This window comes from Nyctereutes procyonoides, unplaced genomic scaffold (assembly GCF_905146905.1).
Source record: "Nyctereutes procyonoides isolate TBG_1078 unplaced genomic scaffold, NYPRO_anot_genome, whole genome shotgun sequence".
NCBI lineage: Eukaryota > Metazoa > Chordata > Mammalia > Carnivora > Canidae > Nyctereutes > Nyctereutes procyonoides.
Window position 1 is genome coordinate 1,946,125 of NW_026575132.1, and position 22,326 is coordinate 1,968,450.

The 22,326-nt window shown below is 41.7% G+C and overlaps 1 protein-coding gene across 7 annotated transcripts in view; it reads left to right on the forward strand.

Moving 5' to 3' along the window:
- Nucleotides 1-19,724, forward strand: part of MYO1B (myosin IB) — a 172,870-nt gene extending 153,146 nt beyond the window's left edge. For 6 of the 7 annotated variants that reach the window (XM_055344996.1, XM_055344997.1, XM_055345000.1 and 3 more), the window contains 8 exons: nucleotides 1,661-1,747; nucleotides 5,045-5,119; nucleotides 7,873-8,007; nucleotides 8,466-8,572; nucleotides 11,261-11,393; nucleotides 11,740-11,892; nucleotides 13,617-13,744; nucleotides 18,446-19,724. In XM_055344996.1, the coding sequence (XP_055200971.1) occupies nucleotides 1,661-1,747; nucleotides 5,045-5,119; nucleotides 7,873-8,007; nucleotides 8,466-8,572; nucleotides 11,261-11,393; nucleotides 11,740-11,892; nucleotides 13,617-13,744; nucleotides 18,446-18,569 (942 nt within the window). In that variant the 3' untranslated portion in view covers nucleotides 18,570-19,724. The remainder of the gene's footprint in view (nucleotides 1-1,660; nucleotides 1,748-5,044; nucleotides 5,120-7,872; nucleotides 8,008-8,465; nucleotides 8,573-11,260; nucleotides 11,394-11,739; nucleotides 11,893-13,616; nucleotides 13,745-18,445) is intronic. The other variant, XM_055345001.1, reaches the window with a different exon arrangement.
- Nucleotides 19,725-22,326: the final 2,602 nt, after the last annotated feature.

Below are 22,326 nucleotides of genomic sequence, written 5' to 3' on the forward strand. Positions count from 1 at the left end.
TAGCAGCTGAGTTTGAATAAACCTGGATATGTTAGTGGCAGTAAGTGTCCACTAGGGTCCCTAAGCACAGGGAAGCCAAAAACACTAATTGCTTATTAATGAGGCATGAGTATTAGTTGCTCTTTTTAAAAAACAAAACTCTCAAGTAACACGCATGCTTAGTTTTTTGGGGTTTTTTTCCCCCTCCCCTTCCTTCCCTCCAACCACACCAACATACGTATCCTGGCGGTTTTCTTAAGGTATTTTTGTTTGGTGGGGGGCTGGGGGGGCATGTGGGGAACGTTAAGGTTTGGGCTTCAGTTGGTTTTCTGCGACATGAGGGTAATAGAACCCCCTTTAACGCATGCCTTACAACATATTAATCCACGAATGAAATTGTGTTTTAGGCTCCCTGTGGCAGCCATTGATTATCATAAGCAAAATATTGTGTGTGGAAAGAATGATCATTTGTGATTTAACAGAAAGCTCTGTTCATGCAAAACTAGCTGTAATTGCCACTGAAGAATCCCAAGAATTTCAGCATCAGCTGTTTGTGTTCAGAAACAAAGGCCTCCTGAAATACTCTCCCTAATCCCCAGGCAGAGTCGTGGGCTCTGTGAACATTTCACATACCCCAAGGGACCGGACTTTTAGATGTTTTTGTTACTTAGAAAATCAAAGGTCATCCCTGCTAAAAATGCATGTTCCAGTTAGAAACATAAATACCAATAGAGTCCTATGTTTTTAAGTTTACCTTGTCAGCAGTAGAAACCCATCTTGTGAGAAAAATGAGAAAAGTCAACATTTGCCTGTATACAGATCTTACTTTGCCAAAAGAACTCACCAGAGTCGTTCATTTGCGTTTTCCCTTCAAAAATCTGTGGTGAACAGACTAGTTCCTCTGGTAAGTAGAGGCATGGGGACGCTTAAGTGTCCCTGGGACTTCCACGCCGAGTGGGCTCACGTCCCCGCCGGAGGACTGCAGTGTGCTGTACTGCAAAAGCACTGCCTGTTTCCTCTTTCAAAGTAACGTGCCTCAGTTGCACTTGTCCCTAAGACTGATTTTTAGACCTAGAAGTCCCCTCACTGTTTTCACTGTCTGGGGCCCTGAGCTCACACTGAATTTCGACTCATGCCTCTTCTGATTTTCTAATGGGAACGGACTTTTGAGTCTCGTGTTTCTGTGTGGACTCCAGAGAAACAGCCTTTACCGCCCATCACCTAAATGGCTGTTCGCAGGAGCTGATTTTACACGTCCGAGCGAGGGACCCAGAAGGTCGTGGCTCTCCAGCCCCGTGTGCTGGCAGCCGGAGGGCCGGAGGGCGGCCGCGGCCCTGTTAGCTGCCCCTCACATTCTCAGGCCCTGATAAGGGAGAAGGAGAGTGTGGGGGAGCGGAGGAGGGAGCAGGAACAGGGAAGGAAAAGGAAAAAACGTGGACATAGGGGGGCAGAGGCGCGCTTCCCACTCAGGTCACCTTCCTCTAGCCCAGAGGCTCAGCGCACTAAGGGACTGCACCAGCCGTACACGACCCTTCGAGTTTACGGGACGGGGCCCTCTTCTCTATCATTCTGAAATCCTTATGCATAAGTTGGCTCTTCCGTGTGGTGGGTTATCTTTTTCTGGTCATTTGTGCTGTCTGCATTGGGCTGTCTCTTTTATTTACTATCTAAAACGTTCTAGGCTCGAAGGGAATTGAAACGCTTGAAGGAGGAGGCTAGGCGTAAGCATGCAGTTGCTGTCATTTGGGCTTACTGGCTTGGATTAAAGGTACTTCCCCACCCCTTCTCTCGCCCTCGGTGAACTCAACGAGGCCCAGCACTTACTAACCCTGAGAAAATGATTGATGATGCTTGCTTACGGTCCGCACGGTCCTTGACGATGTCGTCTTGCCTAATTGCATTTCCTTTTGAGAACAGACCTGTGCGCTACTATTTGCTGATTTTATTATGGTGTATTTCTTGAAACAATCGGTTTTAAAGTCCTAGCACCATAGCTTATCTTATCTAATGAGACACCTTGTTACCCGATTTCTGTTTTACCGTTATCTTTATGAGGATGCAGTTTGTGGGTTTTTTTTTTTTTTAATTCATGACACAAGGTTACAGTAGTCTAGCCAAAAGCTGACCTGCTGTCTGCAGTGGCCAGCGGGGGCATGTCAGGCTTTTGTTCCCCTTTGTCCGCCTCTCCTACTCCGCGGATGGCTCCTGGAGCCAAGCTTTCTGCAGACTATCTGCTATTCTGATTGTTCAGCATAGAAACCAGAGGATTTTGCATAAAAGTACAGATTCGGACAAATAAGACCAGCAGTGGATCTATCATTCAGGTTAAAGAGAACTTTAGATTCAGGTGCCCTTTAATTAAGGCCAGGGTTTATTTCTGAGTGGTGCTTAGTACTTCAGTTAAGGATGCACGTAAGTAAATGGGACTGAGCCCCAGAAAACTTGGAGAACAAATTTTAGGCAGTATTTAAAGATTGTGTCTTCCCGGTATTCGATAACTCATCACCGTAGGGTGCCATCCGTATTGTCTTTTGGGGATAATTAGGCCCCTTTTCGACATGATTTCTCCTTATTGTTTTTGCTGTGATAGTATAACAATTCATCTTCTAAATATTTAAATACCATCCAGGAAACCATTGGCTCTGGATCAAAAGAGCATTAGCAGTATCTGTACATTCGGCTCTTGAATGATCTCCTTTTTTTTTCACCCTGAAAGTTTAGCCTCTAAACTTCAAGTAAATTAACCTTTTTTGATTATACCGAATATTCATCAAGTAATTTTTGAAGTAATTAAGAAATAACTTAAATATGAATTTAAGATGTTCTATTCCAAGAACTCTGAACAAGTTGTAGAACTACTTTTTTTTTTAATTTTTTTTAATAAATTAATTTTTATTGGTGTTCAATTTACCAACATACAGAATAACACCCTAGAACTACTTTTTTTAAAAAGGATTTTATTTCCCATTTTATTCGCTTGTTCTAATTTGCATCCTGATTTTCATAAAAAGAAGGAACAAAACATTGAGTATGGATTTTTACTGTGTCATGATTTCTACCAGCAGTATCACATCTATCTTTAGTTTTCTGGGTTTAACTACTTGCATATGTTTTCAGAAATACTTTCATATTAGGGGTGTATACTAGCAACATATAAATCAAATTCGGTTTGTAGGTCAATGGTTTTAACTGGAAGGAACTGGACTTCCTCTAGATGTAACTCTTCCCCCCCCCCATTTCTAGTAAAACAAATATTTTAATAGGTTACTATTGTTAGGAAATAAGATCAAACTTCTTTGAAGCCCAAGAACGTAATAATTTTTGTGCTTTTTTTTTTTCTAAGAAATTGATAAGAGCAGTAGTTTTGCCCTTTTAGGTGATTAAAATGTGGAATTGATTACAAGGTTCATGGATCCTTTTAGGACTGCCAGGGCCCACGAGGGGAACCCATCCTATATGCCAGCATGTTGTCACCAGGCCTTTTCTGCACATAGCTATAATTCCAGAGAATAGTCAGAAGTATTGCTGTGGATATCAAAAAGCACATTGCAGGGAACTCCCTTACAGTGGCATTCAACTAAACATAGTAGGACTTCCAGTGAGTTTCTATGGATTGCTTACATGAAATCTCACTTTACCTTCTCTGCTTTCCTACACTATTAAAATTCTGGGGGGCCAATGAATAGGTTTCATTTTTCTTCTCCTTGTCCCTTCTAACTTTAATAGTTTGAGATTTAAAATGGATATGAATCTTGGCTAAAAGAAAAACAATAATCAGTAACATGGAATATGAACAAAAGGAAAAACTTCCTATATAGTGGATGGGGGAAAGTTTTCAACCTTAATAATCCACAAGGGCAGGGAATGGGCCTGGTGCTCACCTGCCCCACGGGACCAGGGCGGTCACGTGGATGACGGAGGTAGCAGAGGGCAGGTGTTTTGGGAACGATGGGGCCTCGAGCAGTTTGGAGCGTGCCTATCTCGTAAAGGTGGCAGCAGCTCCTGTGGTCCCCATAGTCCTTGTTATGTGGGAACGGGCTCACTGTTGCTAGATCTTAGAAAATTTAAAGAGAAACACGTGGTCGGAATTCCTCTGTGAAATTCTTAAAAATAGGCATATAAAACATTTTTCTACAAACTGAATATGGTTAGCAGGTTCTTAGCTTATAATCCCTAATGTAGAAATGTTTGAACATGTGCAATTAAACCCAGAAAACTAAAGACAAAAGCAAAAGGTACATAATGTGTGAATTATTCAAATAGGCTAGCATTTGCTAAAATCTAATGTTCTCATTTACAGCCAGATGATAATACATATTTTAAATAATTTTTCCGTAATTTCAGGATTCAGCTATATCGTTCGTCCATTCGGTAAACACCTCACCTAGTTATTTGATTTGTTGGACATTAATATGCAAAGTAAATATGACAGTGTAGCAGGAGGAAATCAGGAAACTAAAAATGTAACCTGATGTCCTGAGTGCTGTGATAATATTTAGCAGCAACGTTGGTAGGAACAGAGATTAGAGAAAAATTAGTGCAATTATATGGAAGACAGTGGTAGTTCACAAGCTAGTTTTTAAATTCTTATTTTTAGCACATTTAGTTCTCAGTGTGCAGTACTAAAGTCCTGTCATCGGATGCAAGGCTTTTGGAAACTGCAATAGAGTTCTTCAGGCATTATTTTTTCACCTTTTAAGAACAATTTGCAGTGACAATCACCTTATAAAATTTTTTTCTGAACTATGTTTTGATTGGTGATGAGTTTGCAGCTATTGTCTGCCGAGTGTTTTTTGTCAAATCATCAGGCTCTTTAAAAACTAGTTAAGAGGATTTAAAACATTGGAACGTTCCAATATCATCACTTGGTATCTCTTAATTTCTTTTTCTCTAATTTAAAATCCACTGTCTCAGTGTGCTTCGATTATTTTACTATATCCAGAAAATCACTGAGAGGTTTTACTTGTTGTATGCATTTTCATTTTTAGTAGATAGAGGCACATCATCTGTATGGGCATCTGCTGGCCACACGGTAACCTCTATATTCTGATGCTTCTTTTTAAAGGTACGTAGAGAGTACAGGAAATTCTTCAGAGCCAATGCTGGAAAGAAAATATATGAATTTACACTTCAGAGAATTGTAAGTTTACACTTCCTGTATGGCTAATTAGCCTTATTGCATTAACTGGTCAATAGCATCACCTCAATAATAAGCAACTTGTGTGGTAGCAATGAAATCCTAGCTGTGACACTAAGAGAGTGTGACTTTTTTGTCATTTCCCCCCAAATTCAGGTAGAAATGTGTCAGAGAGTTCTTAGTGGCCTGCATATGATTAATAAAATGTTCTTCTTCAGGGGCACCGGGTGGCTCAGTCAGTTGGGTGTCTGGCTTTGGCTCAGGCTATGATCTCAGGGTTGTAGGATCGAGGCCACCCCCACCCAGGCAGGCTCGCTGCTCAGCAGGGAGTCTGCTTGTCCCTCTCCCTCCGCCTCTGCCCCCACTTGTACTCTCCCTCTTAAATAAATAAATAAAACGTTTAAAAATATAAATAAATACAGAGTGAAAGTATGTTCAACATCACCCGGCATCAGATTTGAAATGCAAATCCAAACCACAATGAGATGCCGCTCCACACCAGTCAGAATGGCTAAAATTAACACAGGAAATGACCGAGATTGGCAAGGATGCAGGGAAAGGGGGGACCCCTCTTACACTGTTGGTGGGAATGCAACCTGGTATAGACGCTGTGGAGAACAGTATGGAGGGGCCTCAAAAAGTTGAAAATAGACTTACCCTGTGACCCAGCAATTGTGCTCCTAGGTATTTACCCCAAGGATACAAAGGTAGTGACCCGAAGGGGCACCTGCCCGCAGTGTTTGCAGCTGCAATGTCCACAATAGCTGAACTGTGGGAAGAGCCCAGATGTCCATCCACAGATGAAGGATAAAGATGTGGTGCATATACACAATGGACTAGTACTGAGCCATCAAAAAAAAAATGAAATCTGGGCAGCCCGCGTGGCTCAGCGGTTTGGCACCGCCTTCGGTCCAGGGCATGATCCTGGAGACCCAGGATCGAGTCCCATGTCGGGCTCCCTGCATGGAGCCTGCCCCCCCCTCTTTCTCTCTGTGTGTCTCCATAAATAAATAAATCTTAAAAAAAATAAATTGTATAAAAAAAATGAAATCTTGCCATTTGCAACAACATGGATGGAACTAGAGGGTATTAGGCTAAATGAAGTAAGTCAGTTAGAGAAAGACAATTATCACGTGATCTCACTCACATGTGGAATTTAAGAAACAAAACAGAGGATCATAGGGGAAGAGAGGAAAAAATAAAACAAAATCAGAGAGGGGGACAAACCATAAGAGACTCTTAATCATAGGAAACAAACTGAGGGTCTCTGGAGGGGGGGGTGCCTGGTGATGGACATTGAGGGCAGCACCTGACGTCAGGAGCCCTGGGTGTTCTATGCAACTGATGAATCACTGACCTCTACCTCGGAAACCAATAAGAGATTATATGTTAATTAATTGAATTTAAATATATAAATAAAATAAAAATTAAATACTTTACAAATAAGAATTTAATTCATTGATTAAAATATTCTTCTCTGATGAAGAGAGCTTAGTTTGGGGAAGGTGAACCCAAGAAAGCCAGATGTCTCAGTTCAAGTTTCCGTAATGAAAATGCCGCAGACCGTGGGGCCTAAGCAGTGAGCAGCTGTGCCTCGCAGCTCCGGAGACCGGGCAGCCTGAGGTCACGGTGCCAGCAGGGTCCGGTGCCAACGGGTCTGGCTCTGTGAGGCCCTTTCCTGGTTTCCTCACAGGAGAGGACAGAGAAGCACGCGCTCTTCTGTGTCTTGGAGAGGCCGCTGATCCCAGGGGCGCTGCCCCTCATGACCTTACAACTGAACTGGCTCCCCAAGGCCCTTTCCTATCCCCTGGGGGCTGGATCTGCTGCACCTCCACGGGCCGCACGGGGCGAGGGCCAGGGCCATGGGCGCCAGCCTGACCGCGCTGCTCCCGCTCCCGGGGTGGATGCCAGCATCCACCCCCGTCTTGCAGGGGAAGAGTGCGGCTCGGGAGCCAGTGTGCTCCACCGCACCCGGAGTGTGACTTGGGCAGAGGACCTCTGTGGGCCTCATTTTGTCACCTCTAAAGCGGAGCGACAGTAGAAAGCTCCTACGATGCCTGCAGGGCTCATGTCGGGGCACTGCCCACGAAACCCCTCAGTGATGAAAATGTCCTGTGTCCTTGTGGTACATGCAGTACAGGAGACCCGGCCACGTGTGGCTGACTTGAAGTGGGACAAACGCAACTCACGAGCCAGATTTTAGACTTTTTTTTAAAGATTGTATTTATTTATTCATGAGAGACACAGAGACAGAGAGAGGCAGAGACACAGGCAGAGGGAGAAGCAGACTCCATGCAGGGAGCCCGACCTGGGACTCGATCCCGGGACCCCAGGATCAGGCTCTGGGCCGAAGGCAGGTGCTCAACCACTGAGCCACCCTGGGATCCCCTGGATTTTAAATATTTTACTTGAGATTTAAGTATCAGTCGCCACATGTGGCTGATGGCCATCTCTCTTCTCTTAAACAATGAAGCTTTCTAGTGTTAGCTGGTGTTAAGTATTCATGTTAATGTTAAAATTAATATTAGTGTCAGCATTCTTCTTTCCTCTTAACCATTTAGTGGAGCTTTGATTTTACCAACCAATACACGGAATAAAAAAAGAGATTTTTCCAGAGGACTTACAACATTTTGTAGACTAAAACTTGCTGCATTCCACTAAAGGCTGGTCTGTTTGATCTCAGTTCATGTAAGACTGTCTTTTCTGGTGTGTTTTATTCATCTAGCATTTTTTTTTTTTTGTCAAACCCAACACAGGTGCAAAAATACTTCTTGGATATGAAAAATAAGATGCCTTCCTTATCTCCAATAGACATGAACTGGCCATCGAGACCTTACCTATTCTTGGATTCTACTCACAAGGAGCTAAAAAGGATTTTCCACTTGTGGAGGGTAAAAAAAATGCCCTGTTAGGTTTTGCCCCAGAGCCTCCTTATCATATATTTTGAGCGTTTGACAAGTATGTCAAAGCGGATGTTTAGCCACATTCTTCCTCTAGCCTCGAGGAGATGTACCTGAGGACTCTGGTATTTTTGAATCATGCGTGTACTTGGCTTTCTGTGAAAATTCCCAGGGCAGCCAGGTGTTCCCATGATTGTCTCCTCTCAGCCTTGGCTGGAAGGGAGGGTGCGTGACTTCATTCCGTTTTGATTTGTTTCTTTTTTTTTTCATCTTTTCTGAAGGAATGTTGCAGAAGCCTGTAATGTTTTATTTAGATTTTTTTGAATGGGTATTTTATACACATTTACTCTTATTTTTGGTGCTGTTCAATCGATTTAGCATATTTTAGAATGAGTAATGATTTATTTGTATAAGTGACACCTTTCTTTTCCCCTTTTCATTCCTCACAGTGTAAAAAATACAGAGACCAGTTCACTGACCAGCAGAAACTTATTTACGAAGAAAAACTAGAAGCCAGTGAACTCTTCAAAGACAAGAAGGCTTTATACCCATCTAGGTATTACGGCTTTGTTTGACCCATAAAAGTCGGTGTTTTAAAAGTTCCTCACATATATTTGTAGGTCGTTTCTAGTGGAGTTTGATCTTGGTGATACACGAGAGGTTTTTTGATTTTATGAATGATTTCTACAATCAGCTAGATATGCATACACATGAACACCTTGGAGCAGTGGCTTCCATAGCATACTTTAATGAAATGAGGTTACATTTGTCGGTTTTACTTCATTGGCATTAGCCCGAATGCTTCCCTAAACAATTCAGAAGCTGTCGTTTAAAAATACAAATTGTATAGGCTATTAAGATAAATTCACGTCGTAAGAAGGAAATAAATAAATAAATAAATAAATAAATAAATAAATAAATAAATAAATAAATTCACGTCGTAAGTTCCTGTTAGCTTTCCACAGTTTTCAGACACCAGCCCAATTTCTGTTGCCAATACGCTGCAATCACTATTCCAGTCTTCTTGGAACAAGTGGGGTCGGACTCATTTGCATGATAATGAAGAGTGAACCAGCACATCACTTTTTGAGCCTTGCTGAAGCCCTGGTCTGTGCTAGCCTTCCTGGTCTGCTAACTTGGGGGAGCATGATGTCATGGCTGTGCGGTCAGGTCAGGTCCTTTATCGTTGACACCAAGTACTCCGTAAAAGAAGGAGCACCAGTTGTAAGTTGGCCAAGCGAAGTCGTCGGTACAGACTGCTTACCTGAATACTCTTATCTCCTGAGTTTATCATTTCTCCCCAGAATTCCTGTCCCTTATTCGTCCAGTGTTTCCGAAAGAGTTAGATCGTACAATTTCAAACCAAATCTATCACAACTTTTAGTTTCTCCCAAAGAATGGCCTAGAAATAAAAAAGCATTACGTGCTGAGTATATTCACATGTATTACAGATGCTGTGTTTATATTCTGTGTCCTTACACAGATTTCAGAGCTCTTCCTTTTATTTATTTATTTATTTTCAGAGCTCTTCCATTTATTTATATTTATTTATTTATTTATTTATTTATTTATTTATTTATTTATTTTCAGAGCTCTTCCTTTTATTTATTTGTTTGTTTGTTTATTTGTTTTTTAGAGCTCTTCCTTTTAAAAGTTGAAATAAACATTGCTGCCAGGGTCATTTGATTTAACTATTTTCAGTGACACAACTTGCTGGGTCAGCCGATTTGGTGGCTTGTGACCGCATCTACTCCCTGTAAGTCGAGCATAGCATCCGAATCCAAAGTTATCCGAAGGGCCTGCTATATGAAGCACATTCAGATGTGAAAATTGCCTGTGTGCTCTCGCCAACAACTAATCTATTTAACTTTTTCTTTATAGATTTTTAAACCGTAATCATCTTAATTAACATTCCCCGTGGATGACTCTTGAGAAGCTAGAAAGAGAAAAATACATTTGTGAAGAAACAAATTCAAAGGCTCTTAGCACTTTTTATTATTAAAAACACGCTTGAATGTGAGCAACAAGAAAAAAATACTAACATCAAGCCAAGTCCTTTTTGGGTAGTTTTATCCTTTTTCCGGCATGGTGCTCTGTTCAGCCTGCAGCAGTCAGAGGGGTGGGATGGTTTACCCTCCCACCACTGTGTGAAGCAGCAGCCCTCATGGGTGTCGGCCTTTTATATGCTGAGAGCTGTGAAACACTGACCACCTACATGGATTTTTCTTCCCGATCCTCCACCCATGGCACAAGCGTTTAAAATTGTGTTGCAAATTGCCAGAACTTTATAGCTCAGAATGAAGCCAGTTTGGTTGGTTGGTTGGCTGGGTTGTTATTTTTGTTTTGTTTTGTTTTGTTGGTGGGATTTTTGTTTTGTTTTGTTTTGGCCTTGGGGTTTGTTTTTTGGTTTTTTTTTTTTTTTTTTTTTTTTTTGGTGTCTTGGAAGAAGCTGCCCTGAAAGTGTCACCCTACAAACCCTTAGGGAAATTGACATCTTAGTGCACGATTGTGCTACTTGTCAGATGTAGTTTGTTTGAAAGAAAACTGCTCCGGTTCTGAATGTTTACCTTGTCCATTTAGGGCCATGTCCTAGGAGGAGAGGCCTGGTTCCCCTTTCACATATTGCCTATTTAGAGCCAGAGATCCATGGTTATATTAAGTGCTCTGTAGTTCTCTTCTAAAGTGGTTGTTCTGGCCCTGTTCTCCCCCAGACGGCCTCTTGATTTTCTTATTCTCTGCAAGAAAATGAAGTTTCTCTTTGAAGCAGGTGATGGTAATGATCTGTGCTCTTTTCTCCATCGCCACATAGTGTTGAAAGGCACTGGAAGTCCTTTGTGGGCAGCTGTTAACTTTCTGTTAGCCAATTAGAAGGAATTGCCTTTCCCTTCACACGAGACCATGTCCTTGGGGCTCGGCTCTCTTTCTTGTGACTGGTTTCTATCATGATTGTTCCATACGATAAGATCTTTACCAAACTCCTACCTACAAAATGCTTAAGATGAAATAGGCTTAATTATATTTTATATAATTATATATTATAAAAAATAAATAGGCTTATTTCAGCAAAATGCTGAAATAGGCTTAAGGTTTCATTTCCAGCTTTTATTTAGGACATGTATAGGATGTATAAAATTAACTCTGACGAAGTGACACTCTTCAGATTCAGCTGACGTCTTTTACCTTTATTCAGTGATGCCTCCATTGGGAACTGTTTCTAATGTGAAGGAATGTTTTTTCCCCGTAGCGTTGGGCAACCATTCCAAGGAGCCTACCTGGAAATCAACAAGAATCCCAAGTATAAGAAACTCAAGGATGCCATTGAAGAAAAGATTATCATTGCTGAAGTTGTGAACAAAATTAACCGTGCCAATGGGAAGGTAACACACGAACCCTGAAGACCTGTAAGGAGTGTTGGGACAGTCATCTTCAGTTTTCTGATTATTCAGATTTGCATTTTATATTCTCTGTAGAGTTCCTGTACAGGAAGCTGTTTCCCCTTAACCTTTAAGCTTAGGTGAAATATTGCTTGTTCTCTGAAACTTTCATGACTTAAGATATATTGTCTATGTTTTTAGGGTGTTTCAGGTTATGTAAGTCTGTGTGCTGAAAGATACGGAATAAAATGGGCGTTTCTACAAATAAACGAATGTTTGAAGCTCGTGGACCACTTGGGGTATTTTTGATCATCGGTTTTACATCCTTATTTTTTTCGTTTTGTTTTAGAGCACATCCCGGATTTTCCTCTTAACAAATAACAATCTCCTCCTTGCTGATCAAAAGTCGGGGCAGATCAAGTCAGAGGTTCCTTTGGTGGATGTGACCAAAGTGTCCATGAGCTCACAAAACGATGGCTTCTTTGCCGTCCACCTCAAAGAGGTAAAGTTTCAACTATTGATTTGACTGAAAGATTTCTGCATTTGCCCAGTCTCTGAGCCAGTGAATTCTAATTTTCCACATCTGAGTAATGTTCCTATTTGAAGTTTACAATACATAAACTTCTTACTGATTTGCAAATTTTGGCTATATTCACTCCCATGTAAAATCTCAGGCTTGGTTTTTAGATAATTGAAATTGATTAACTGAAATTACGTAATCACATTTATTACCTTGTCGTTGAGTTCCAGTTTCACTGAGCAGTTTTGGTTTGCACTCACTGCGTTGTGCATGATTTTGAGTATAATTTCGTGGAAATATCAGGGTGTTTTATGCTTCCCCCTGTTGTTTATTCTCTCTACCAACTTAGTAAATGCCCCCTTGTCATCTTTAACTTGTGAATTTTTTTAAATTTTTTTATTTTTTTAAAGATTTTATTTATTCATTCATGAGAGACACAGAAAGACAGAGCAGCAGAGACACAGGCAGAGGGAGAAGCAGGCTCCGCGCAGGGAGCCCCATGCAGGACTCAATCCCAGGACTCCAGGATCATGCCCTGGGCCAAAGGCGGCACTAAACCGCTGAGCCACCCAGGCTACCCTAACTTGTGAATTTTTAGTTAAAGAATGCAACCACAATAAAACAACTGCCTAACCATTTTGACCTGCAGACCTTTTAACATTCTGTGCAACATTCTGTGCTTTTTTTTTTTTTAGCTTAACTAGGACCTCCTGATTTAAATGGACTAGCTAGGAATGTAGGCTCTGGAGTTGGTCTTACTAATTTTACTGTGACCTTTGCCAAATCATGGAACTTCCATGTGCCTACTGAATTTTTCTCCTCCTTCAAATGGTAGTACTACTTCATAGTGTTGTTAAAAGGATTGAATGAGATGTATATGTATAGTTATATGTATAGTTCTGATCGTATAATAAATAGTCACTGAATAAGCAGATGTGAGCAAGTATTAATCATCTTTAGGGACGTGGATCTAGGTGATGGTGCATCTACCTTGCTGCATCTACAGTTAGGAAAATCCCATAAGCTTGGTTCAGCCTGTTTTCCCTACTGTGGATCTTAACTCCAAGAGAGCACATCCAGTTCTACAACAGTGATTCTGAGCCTTGATTACACTTTATAATAATAATGCTGATGCCTGGCCATGCCCCAGTCCCACCAAATCGGAGTTTCTTGGAATGAGGCACAACATCCTACTTTTTGCAAGCTCCCTTGTGTAGCTTAGGGGAAGAGCCACTGCCCTAGGATGTTTGTTGGAAGTGTTGTTCTTGGTTGTTTTTGTTTTTTTTTTTTTTTTAACTGAATCACTGAGGAATGTTTTTAAATAGCGCTTTCAGAATGAGCTATAGGTTAGGTCAGTGCTTCTCAAGCCTGAATGTGCAAACAAATCACTCAGGGATCCTGCTGCGGTTCCTCGTCAGCAGTCCTGCGGCAGACCTGAGGTTCTGCTTTTCTAACAAGCTCCCAGGTGGTGCTGAGGTGCCTCTGGCCCATCCACCAACTTTTGGGGCAGCATGAGGTTAGGTAAAAGTGCTCTGAGCAAGTTGGAAGAAATACCGCTTTTGTTGTTACTGTGTATTTGGAAGAGTGGACTCCAGTAGCTGATGTTTGAAAGAGGCTGTAAATATGTGTTCGGCCAAACCTGTAAACATTTACCTCCTAAGTTGCCTTTTAATTATGATAGCCTGACTCTTGCTTTGTCCTTGTAGGGCTCCGAAGCAGCTAGTAAAGGAGACTTTCTCTTCAGCAGTGATCACCTGATTGAAATGGCCACCAAGCTGTATCGGACGACTCTCAGCCAAACCAAACAGAAGCTCAATATCGAAATTTCGGACGAGTATGTGCATCATCGTTTGAATGTGCCATTTCACCTTTAGCTTTATTGCTTTGATCAAATGGATGAGACTCTGATCTCATCCATTTATGCGATCACTACCTTTAGGGAGCGAGGGTGTGTCTGGTATTTGTTCTAGATGGTGGATGGGCAGGTCCTTGGCTTCATGTCCCTGACATCCTGGTGGCAGAGACAAATATGCATAAATAAGAAATAGGTGATAGTACTGTGGTTAGTGACAAGTGCTTGTGGAGGGAAACAAAGCAGGGTAAGGGCCAGAGGGTGCTGTTTTTGACAGGGAGGTCAGGGAGGCCCCTTTGATGCAGTGACATTTGAGTTGAGACTGGAGTCAAGGGAGCAAGCCAGGCAAGAATCTCAGGAGGTACCGTCCAGGGCAGGGGGCAGCAGGTGCAAAGGCGGCCCTGACACGAGAGAAAGTGGTAGAGTGGAATGGTAGGAAGATTCTGGAGAGACAGGCAGAGACCCGGCCAGAGCTTGGCAGCTGAGGTTAGGAGCTGGGATTTTACTGTAGATGATGGAATGCCATTACAGGTTTTAAGCCAGGGGGGATGGCATGATCCCATTTGTGATTTTCAAAGATTGCTTTGGCTGCAATATGGAAAACAGCTCTTGGGAGGCAATAGTGAGAAAATAGGAGAGAAAATAGAAAATAGGAGAAAAAAGATGAGCAGCTTCTCTGAGTTGTCTAGGATGACTTAGGCTAGGGTGTGAGTGGGAAGTAGTGAGAAAGTCAGATTCCAAATTAATTTGGAGGAAAACAAGAGGACTTATTATCAGGTTGGATGCAAGGTTTGGGGCCTGAGCCCAAACGGTGGTAGCATTTACTGCAATAGATTGAAGAAGGAAGGGTGGCCAGGGTGGGGTGAAATCAAGAGTGCTGTTGTGGATGTGTTGCATTTGCGATGCCTTTTTTTTCACATATAGACAACTAGAGTTACAGAATAAGCTTTCCATAGTGACAAGGGTTGACTAGTGTACTAAGACTGCTATATATAAATCTGAAATTTCCCTTTTTTCTTTGCTTCACAGTAGGGCTCTAATTATAGATAGAGATTGATCATTTACATGCAGGTTGGAGCATCCCCCCCCTTACTAAATCTATCAATATGAGATCATTTGAATGAATTTGAGTTACTATGCTGATTGATATTTGATTGGCTACTTTACCTTTCAATAGATCGTTTATTACCTGCTTACTACCTGCTTGTCCATGTATAGTAAGAATTGACATCACCAGATTGCTCAAGAAATGATTTTATTTTCTCATTAAGATTTTGCCAGCCTATTCTATTTCACTTCTTTCTAAAAGTCTTTCTAGAATAAACTCATACCCATCTTTATCCCTCTGTAAGCCACACTAACTCCTTGATGTTTTAGGATTTACAAAACCTTAGGTTCATCATCTATGCACATTGTACTCTAAGAATGGTGTTTAGACTAGTGGGAAGTTGACCTTTATGTATCCTCTGCGTTGGAACTTGAGGTTTGGACTAACTTTTCTTGTCGTTGGGTCCTTTTTCAGTAAACAAAGAGTATTAGAGAAGAAATATAATGACTAGTCAGGCTGCAGTCAAGATTTTAACTCCTGAGGGCCCATTAGAACTTTAAACTCCCTTTAGCTGAAATGTTTCATAGCTTGGGATGCAGGGCTTCTGTTCTGGTGCAAACTGGTAATTCCCACCGATCCTGGGAAGATCCTGTGTGTCCCAGAAGCAGTAGCTCCTTGGTGTGTGGTTGAAGCAGCCTCAGGGTTGGCTCCCTACATTAATGAGGCTGTCTTTACAGAGAAAGTCACATCAACATCCAGGCCACAAAGGATTGCTGCTTTCAAGCATTTCCCAATCTTGTATTGTAGGAACACCGCCCCCGCTGTAAAGAAAGTATTCGCTGGTAAAAATGCCCAATCTTTCTTTACTACCGCTCTTCCCAGATATGCCGTCTTGTTGCACATCATGCCTCTCCCGAGAGGCTGGGCGGGATAGCGCGAGCCACGTTGCTCCTACATAAGCAACCACAGAACCCCTTTGGTGGTTCTCACAGTTTTTGTGTGGGGCACATGATCGTGGGATTGTTTGTTTGTGGGGGCAGAGACCTGGCCTTGTCGCAGAGAGGGGTACGATGTTCTGGATGTGTCAGCTTTCAGTACACACCCTTGTGTGAGTGCCAGTTTGCAGGGTGGCTGTGCGAAGAAAACAAGTCATTTGGTAGCATTGTAAACCAATCCATAGCACCTTTCTTTCTCCAATTCCTAATTGTCGGTTGGTTTCATAGAAACAAAATAACGGACGAAACCCCGCCTGGCACTTGTGGGCACCTACCTACCCAGGTGGGGAGCTGTGGCCAAGCAGGGGCTGAGGTAGCCTTAGTTTCATGACCCTTAGAGCTCGTAAGCAGGGATTATACACCTCCTTGGAGACCATTTTAAATTTAAACAGAATTTTACAAAGTCATGGACGGGGAGTGCCCATGATGTATGTTTTTCAGCCCGAAGTGGCTTTAATACATTTCACTGCCAACTCTACAGATTAACATATAAACAGCATGCAGTTCAGCGACCTACGCCTTCCTCAGAAGTGTGACCTTCTCAGAAGAGAAGTAATTATTTTAACAAACCCAGTCTCTGTGGTCATGATGGAAAAACTGGATGTCAGTTTCCAGGAGGAGAGTCAAAGTCTTATTTACTCCTTAGAGCCATTTTAACCTAAGTTGTAATTCCTAGTCCTTAAACTCTCAAACTTTTCAGTCCATAAATAGATTGCATTTTAAGGATGACCTTAAATGAAATGTATAATATTTCTAAAAAAAATTTCTAAAAACGAAGTCCTGAATGTGTTGAAAAATACCAAAGTGAATTTGTTCTATTAAAGATTTTAAGTATATGCATGTATATGTACATGTATACACACTTACACACAGAGGGATGTAGATATATATCATTTTAACTTACACGGTTGTTTTTGTGAATATTTTAAATCAGAACAAATCATCTAAATTCTTTCTGCTGTGAAGTTCTAATGCATTCAACACTGTTGTTTGCTGGAGAATGAATCTCTGAGTACATGTCCATACTGTGGGCCATGCTTCAGTTTTCTATTCTGTGAAATAGACATAAATAATATTACTTGCCTCATAAGATTATTTTAAAGTTGCATTAATATAAGTAGCCAACTAGGAATAGCGCTTGGTGCATGATAAATACCCAGTACACCTTCACTATTTTTGTTGTTTCCGGAGTGAATTGCCTCATGAATCGTGAACGTGAAGACAGCCAATGCTAAAGTTACAGGAAGAGAACCCCCTCTGCTTTATTATACTAAAAGTGGTCAGATGTCAAAAGATTCGATTTCTTAAATGTGTGTATTGGCATTAGATTCAAAAGGTGCTTTCTTTCTTTGAGGTACCTAGATACAGGTGTGTATTATCTATGATGCGATTTTGGAATTACAGCCCTGTTATTCAGTGACTGCAGTTGTAAAGAAACAGCCCATTTAGAAGCTCGGAAGTCCTATCCCATTAAACCAGCTGATAAATCAGGAACTTCCGTGTCACATTTCACTCCAGTAGATAATGTTTGCGAAGCACGGGCTTTGTAGACCTTGACACAGAGACTAATGTGTACACAACAGAGCTGTTCTGATGTTTGCTATTGTGGTGGATCCAGGGAGCATGTGATCTATCACATTGTTGTTGGGGTGACTCAGCTACATGCCAGCAACTCAGAAAACTGTGCCCTGAGAGGCATACCGGAAACATGATGCCACTGTACTGACTCTTATGGTGGAGAGAAGAATGCTAGCTTTGAGGTAGGACGGCCTGGGTTCTGGACCAGCTGTGCCACTCTCCTGCCTCTGCAGGGATGCCAGCCTTGCTGGTGGGGACCTCACTGCAAACGTAAGGTGTCGCTCACGGCCGTCACCCAGGGGGAAGGCGGTATGTTTGTGGAAGGAACGTGTGATGAATAATCTTGTGGACAGACACTTGATCCCTGATGGTCTGTGAAAGGAAAGATTTGGACTAGAATATGGTTCCCGTGGTGTAGCACATGTATTTCTGGTAGGGTAAGAGGTGGCTTTGGGTGTACACTGATAGAGCTCATAAATTTTATAGCTTTACATAGATATTTTTTAATATCTATTTAATGGATATTTAAAAACATAAGGGGCAGATCAAACTGGTGATTTTATTATTCTTCCATATTTTGAGTATATTTATTTATTTACGGTAGAAACGACAATTAGCATAGCATGTGGACATGACAAGAATTGTTCAGGAAATAGGTGAGGAGCCAGTGTTTGGAAATCACAGTCTGGAGGGTCTCTAGACCCCTTTCCTGAAATTTTTCAGTTCATTTTCTCAAATTGTTGATAATTTCATAGGACACGCCCCCCACCCCCCCCCACTTATATGTTCTCTATGCAAAAATGGAGAGAAATAGGAGAATAGCGTGTTGGTCTTCCCATGTGAAAAGTGGAAATAGTTCTTCTTAGCCCTTCTTACCAGAACGTGGTGAGTTAATGAACTTCGGTTTCCTTGGGGCCAAGTGGTGACTGCAGGAAGTGCTGATGGGAAGTGGGAATACTCGTCAAGGTCAATATCCACCAGGGAACAAAAGTTCATGCTAGCGTCATCGTCCACTGCCCCGTGTGTACTTTTCTTATAATTTGTCCTCTTCTTTTCCTGTAGGTTCCTGGTGCAGTTCAGACAGGATAAAGTATGTGTGAAGTTTATTCAGGGCAACCAGAAAAACGGGAGTGTCCCAACGTGCAAACGAAAAAACAACCGTCTCCTTGAAGTGGCTGTTCCTTAACTGGTTCCTCCTCTCTGCTTTCACGGACTCGTTTCCTTGTAATAGTGCAATTTTGTTTTGTTTTGTTTGGGGTTCATTGTATGTTTGGGGATTGCCAAAGGCCAATACTGTTAGAGACCCTTGGCAAAATAAAAATATTTGACTAATCAATTTTTATTATTGGAATAGTTTTAACCCTTAAAATATACAGGCTGTCCTGGGACAGGATTATAGAAGCTAACGGTGTCTGTGCCATGTCCTGTGTGCTCTTTGTTTAGCCATCATGTTAGTTCGGTGTACCCAAGATCAACATATTACTCATAAATCGTTATTATTTCTAAGTAGAGGAAATGGTCCCAAGGGTTAGTGCATCCGTTCATCAGGTATTTATTGAGGGCCTGCTCTTTGCTAGGCGCTGTGCTGGATGACACGAAGCTGGTTAGGAAGGCTCTCACTTTCCAGGCCGTGGCATCCTGGCTGACTTGCGCGGCCTTTACTAGTGCGAAGAGAGGTTGAAGACCTTGAAACCCAGACAGTAAATGTTGCTGATGACCAGCGTTATTCCAAATCCTGCGGTGTGACCTTTAACAAATACACTTAAATAAGGGCTGGTCCTAGAAAGTAGAAATATATGACCCAGCAAAATGCCTCTTCGAGTGGTTTCTACTTGAAAAGAGAAAACTGACATTTGAACAGGACTTTCAATTTGTCTGGATCTTGTCATTGCTTTTAACAGTAGAAAACAGTCATTCTTATTGTAGAAAAAGTGACAGAAGTAGTCTGGTAAGATTATATTTTCCTGTTTCTGGTAAACCTCATCTATGATCCTACATAGGCCAATATTTTAAACAGTGAAAGCAGTCAAGGGCTGAAAGCCTTTCAGAGAGCGGCAAGCATTCTGTACGACGTGCAATAATCATCCAAGATCTTTTTTGAAAGTTTTATTTATAATACACATTTTGTATGAAAGAGGTGATTGGTACAGGGTGCATATTGTAGTGAAGGATCAAAACTGTTCATGTTAATTTGCAGGACTTTTTTGTTTTTTCAAACTTACAATAAGGATTCATTTTGGAAACAACATTTTAAACTTTGGAATCAAACTGTTTCTTATTCGGGAGGATAATGTATATACATTGGTATGTTAAATAATAAAACCGCTCTAATTTGGTGCCATTTCCTGGATCACAGCTGTATTTTTGTATTTCAAGCTGTTTTCTCATGGCGTGTGTCAATGTCCTATCACACCGAAAGGCTTTGTTGTTCAAACGTCGTGTATTTTTTGTGTCATTGAATTTCACTGACTTTTTATAAATCAGAACCATTCACTGAAAGTATTTTGGGGGGACTTTCTTCTTATTCTTGTACTTAAAAAAAAATTGCTCCCAAAAAGAAATTCTCAGAAGCCTTTGTGTTTACTGGTGCAGGTAGAGGGTAGCCTTACTTTCTCTCAGTTTTCTGCAACATGCAGCTAGAATGGTAGATTGGTAGTTCCTGAAATAGGTGAGTAGAAATTTGGAACTGAGAGGTGTTTTTAAAAAAATATTTTTTTAAGTATGTAATACATTCACGCTGTTCAACATGCAACTATAAACAGAAATACAGTGCAAATTCTCCATCCCATCACTCCCCCACCTGCTCAGTTCCTGTGCCCCCCAAATTAACCACTGTTTTCACTTCTGTGCTGCTTTATGCCTATGCTTCCAAAACAAAATAAAAATATAGATTCTTATCTCCTGCTGTAGTAGACAAAAGCTAATACTCTATAGACTCTGTTCTTTGTCTTTTTTGCTCTATGCTCTTTTTTTTTTTTTTACTGTGGCACAGTCTTCTCTTACCTGGATGCATTAGTCCAGTTCCCTCCTGCTCATCATTGGGTTGTTTCCTTAATGCAAAGTTAAGTCCAGGACAGAAAGGACCAATACACCACAGATCGACTTGTTAAATTTTCCCATTTGCCGATGTTCATCATGATGATTAGCAACAACAGCCGTCAGCAGGAATACATTTCCCAGAGTTTAATTTCATTAGAGAAGCCATTTAATCTCAAACTTTGTGGTAGGAGTTCTGTCAGGATTTAAAAATATCTCTACGAAGTAGTTTTAAATGACAGTGTTTTTGCATATAATCCATCACTTCTAGTGTTGTGATTGAAATACTCAAAATAATTTTTGGTCATGAAATTCCAAGTGGGTTGTGACTTGACTTGAAAAAGTTTTTCCAAATCTTAGCAAGAAAGCTTCCTTAGGCACCAAGATGAAATGTGTCTCCTCGGAGTATCCTAAACCAAGTTCGCCAGCTGGGGAGAGAGTCCTTGAACAGTACAGATTGGAAGTGAGAGTTCTTAATGTTTTTGATACATGTAGTGATGCCTCCTTACCCCCCCCCACCTCTTTTTAAAGAATATTTTTATTTAAATTCAATTAACAAGGGCACTTGGTTGGCTCAGCAGTTGAGCATCTGCCTTTGGCTCAGGTCGTGATCCCAGGGTCCTGGGATTGAGTCCCACATTGGGCTCCCTGTGTGGAGCCTGCTTCTCCCTCTGCCTATATCTTTGCCTCTCTCTGTGTGTCTCTCATGAACAAATAAATAAAATATTTTAAAAAATAAATTCTGTTAACATAATATATTATTAGTTTCAGAAGCAGAGTTCAGTGAGTCATCAGTCTTATATAACACCCAGTGCTCATTACATCATGTGCCCTCCTTAATGTCCATTATCCAGTTACTCCACCCACCACCCCCTCCCTGCCTCCTTTTTTTTTCCATACGGAGCAAATGCTAGTGATTAAGGTAAATGTCCTTGCTGAGAGCAATTATTTTGAGATTTTCAGCTCAGAATATTTAAGCTCTGGTTTTCAATCATGAGCTTAGAGTTGGGTCGAAATCACAAGGAAAGCTTGTTTTTAAAACACAACCAAACAACTGTGCAGATTCCTGGGCCCTACCCCTTCCCCACTGAATCAGAATCTCCAGGACAGAGTTTGAAAACAGGCACTTAAAATCACCAGGTAATGAAGCATATTACAGTTTGAGAACCAGCAAGGAAAATACCAGAGCTTCTCTGTGGCTACACAGCCATCTGCCTTAATGGGTCCTCTGGGAGGGATTCTGATGCATGCCCTCGGGTCTCAGAACTGGCCTGGAGCGTCTCTGTAGCTGCACAGCGTGTCGTGGGCCAGAACTGCCACTGCTGCCCACCCGGTGCCTGACTGGACGTCACTGTGGCATTGCCCAATGGGATGGGCGAGCAGCCAATACCTCTTCACCTTTGAATCTCCGCCACTGTCCTGCAATGGAGAATCAAAATATCGGTGCCCCTCCAGATCCCCTGCCTCTCTCTGGCTCCTTCTCTTCTCTGGTAGGCTGCCGTTGCCCAATCCCTAGAGTGACTTGTAGGTCTAGGTGAAGAGATGTTGTGCTTGAAAAAGGTGACCAGGTAATGAGTACCAAAAATCAGACCGTGATCATGCCACGTTTGCAGCGTGACTGACACTCTACCCTTGACTTTGACTTCCAGCTCCCACGGGGCAAGAAGGGAAGGTGGGAAAGCTACTCTCGAATAGACTGGTTCCCGAATAGAATTGGGGATTCCCCAATCTTGGTGTAATAACCTGGACGCAGGACTCGTGTAAAGCCGTCAGCTGGAGTTTGAAAACCTTTCCTCATAACCCAGGGGTTGCGGGGTGTGTCTGTGGTCTCAAAGCGCCAGGCCCGAGAGTTCTGAGAACCATAGGCACGTCCTCAGCATCAGGATTTGGCTGGAATCTAGGAGGAT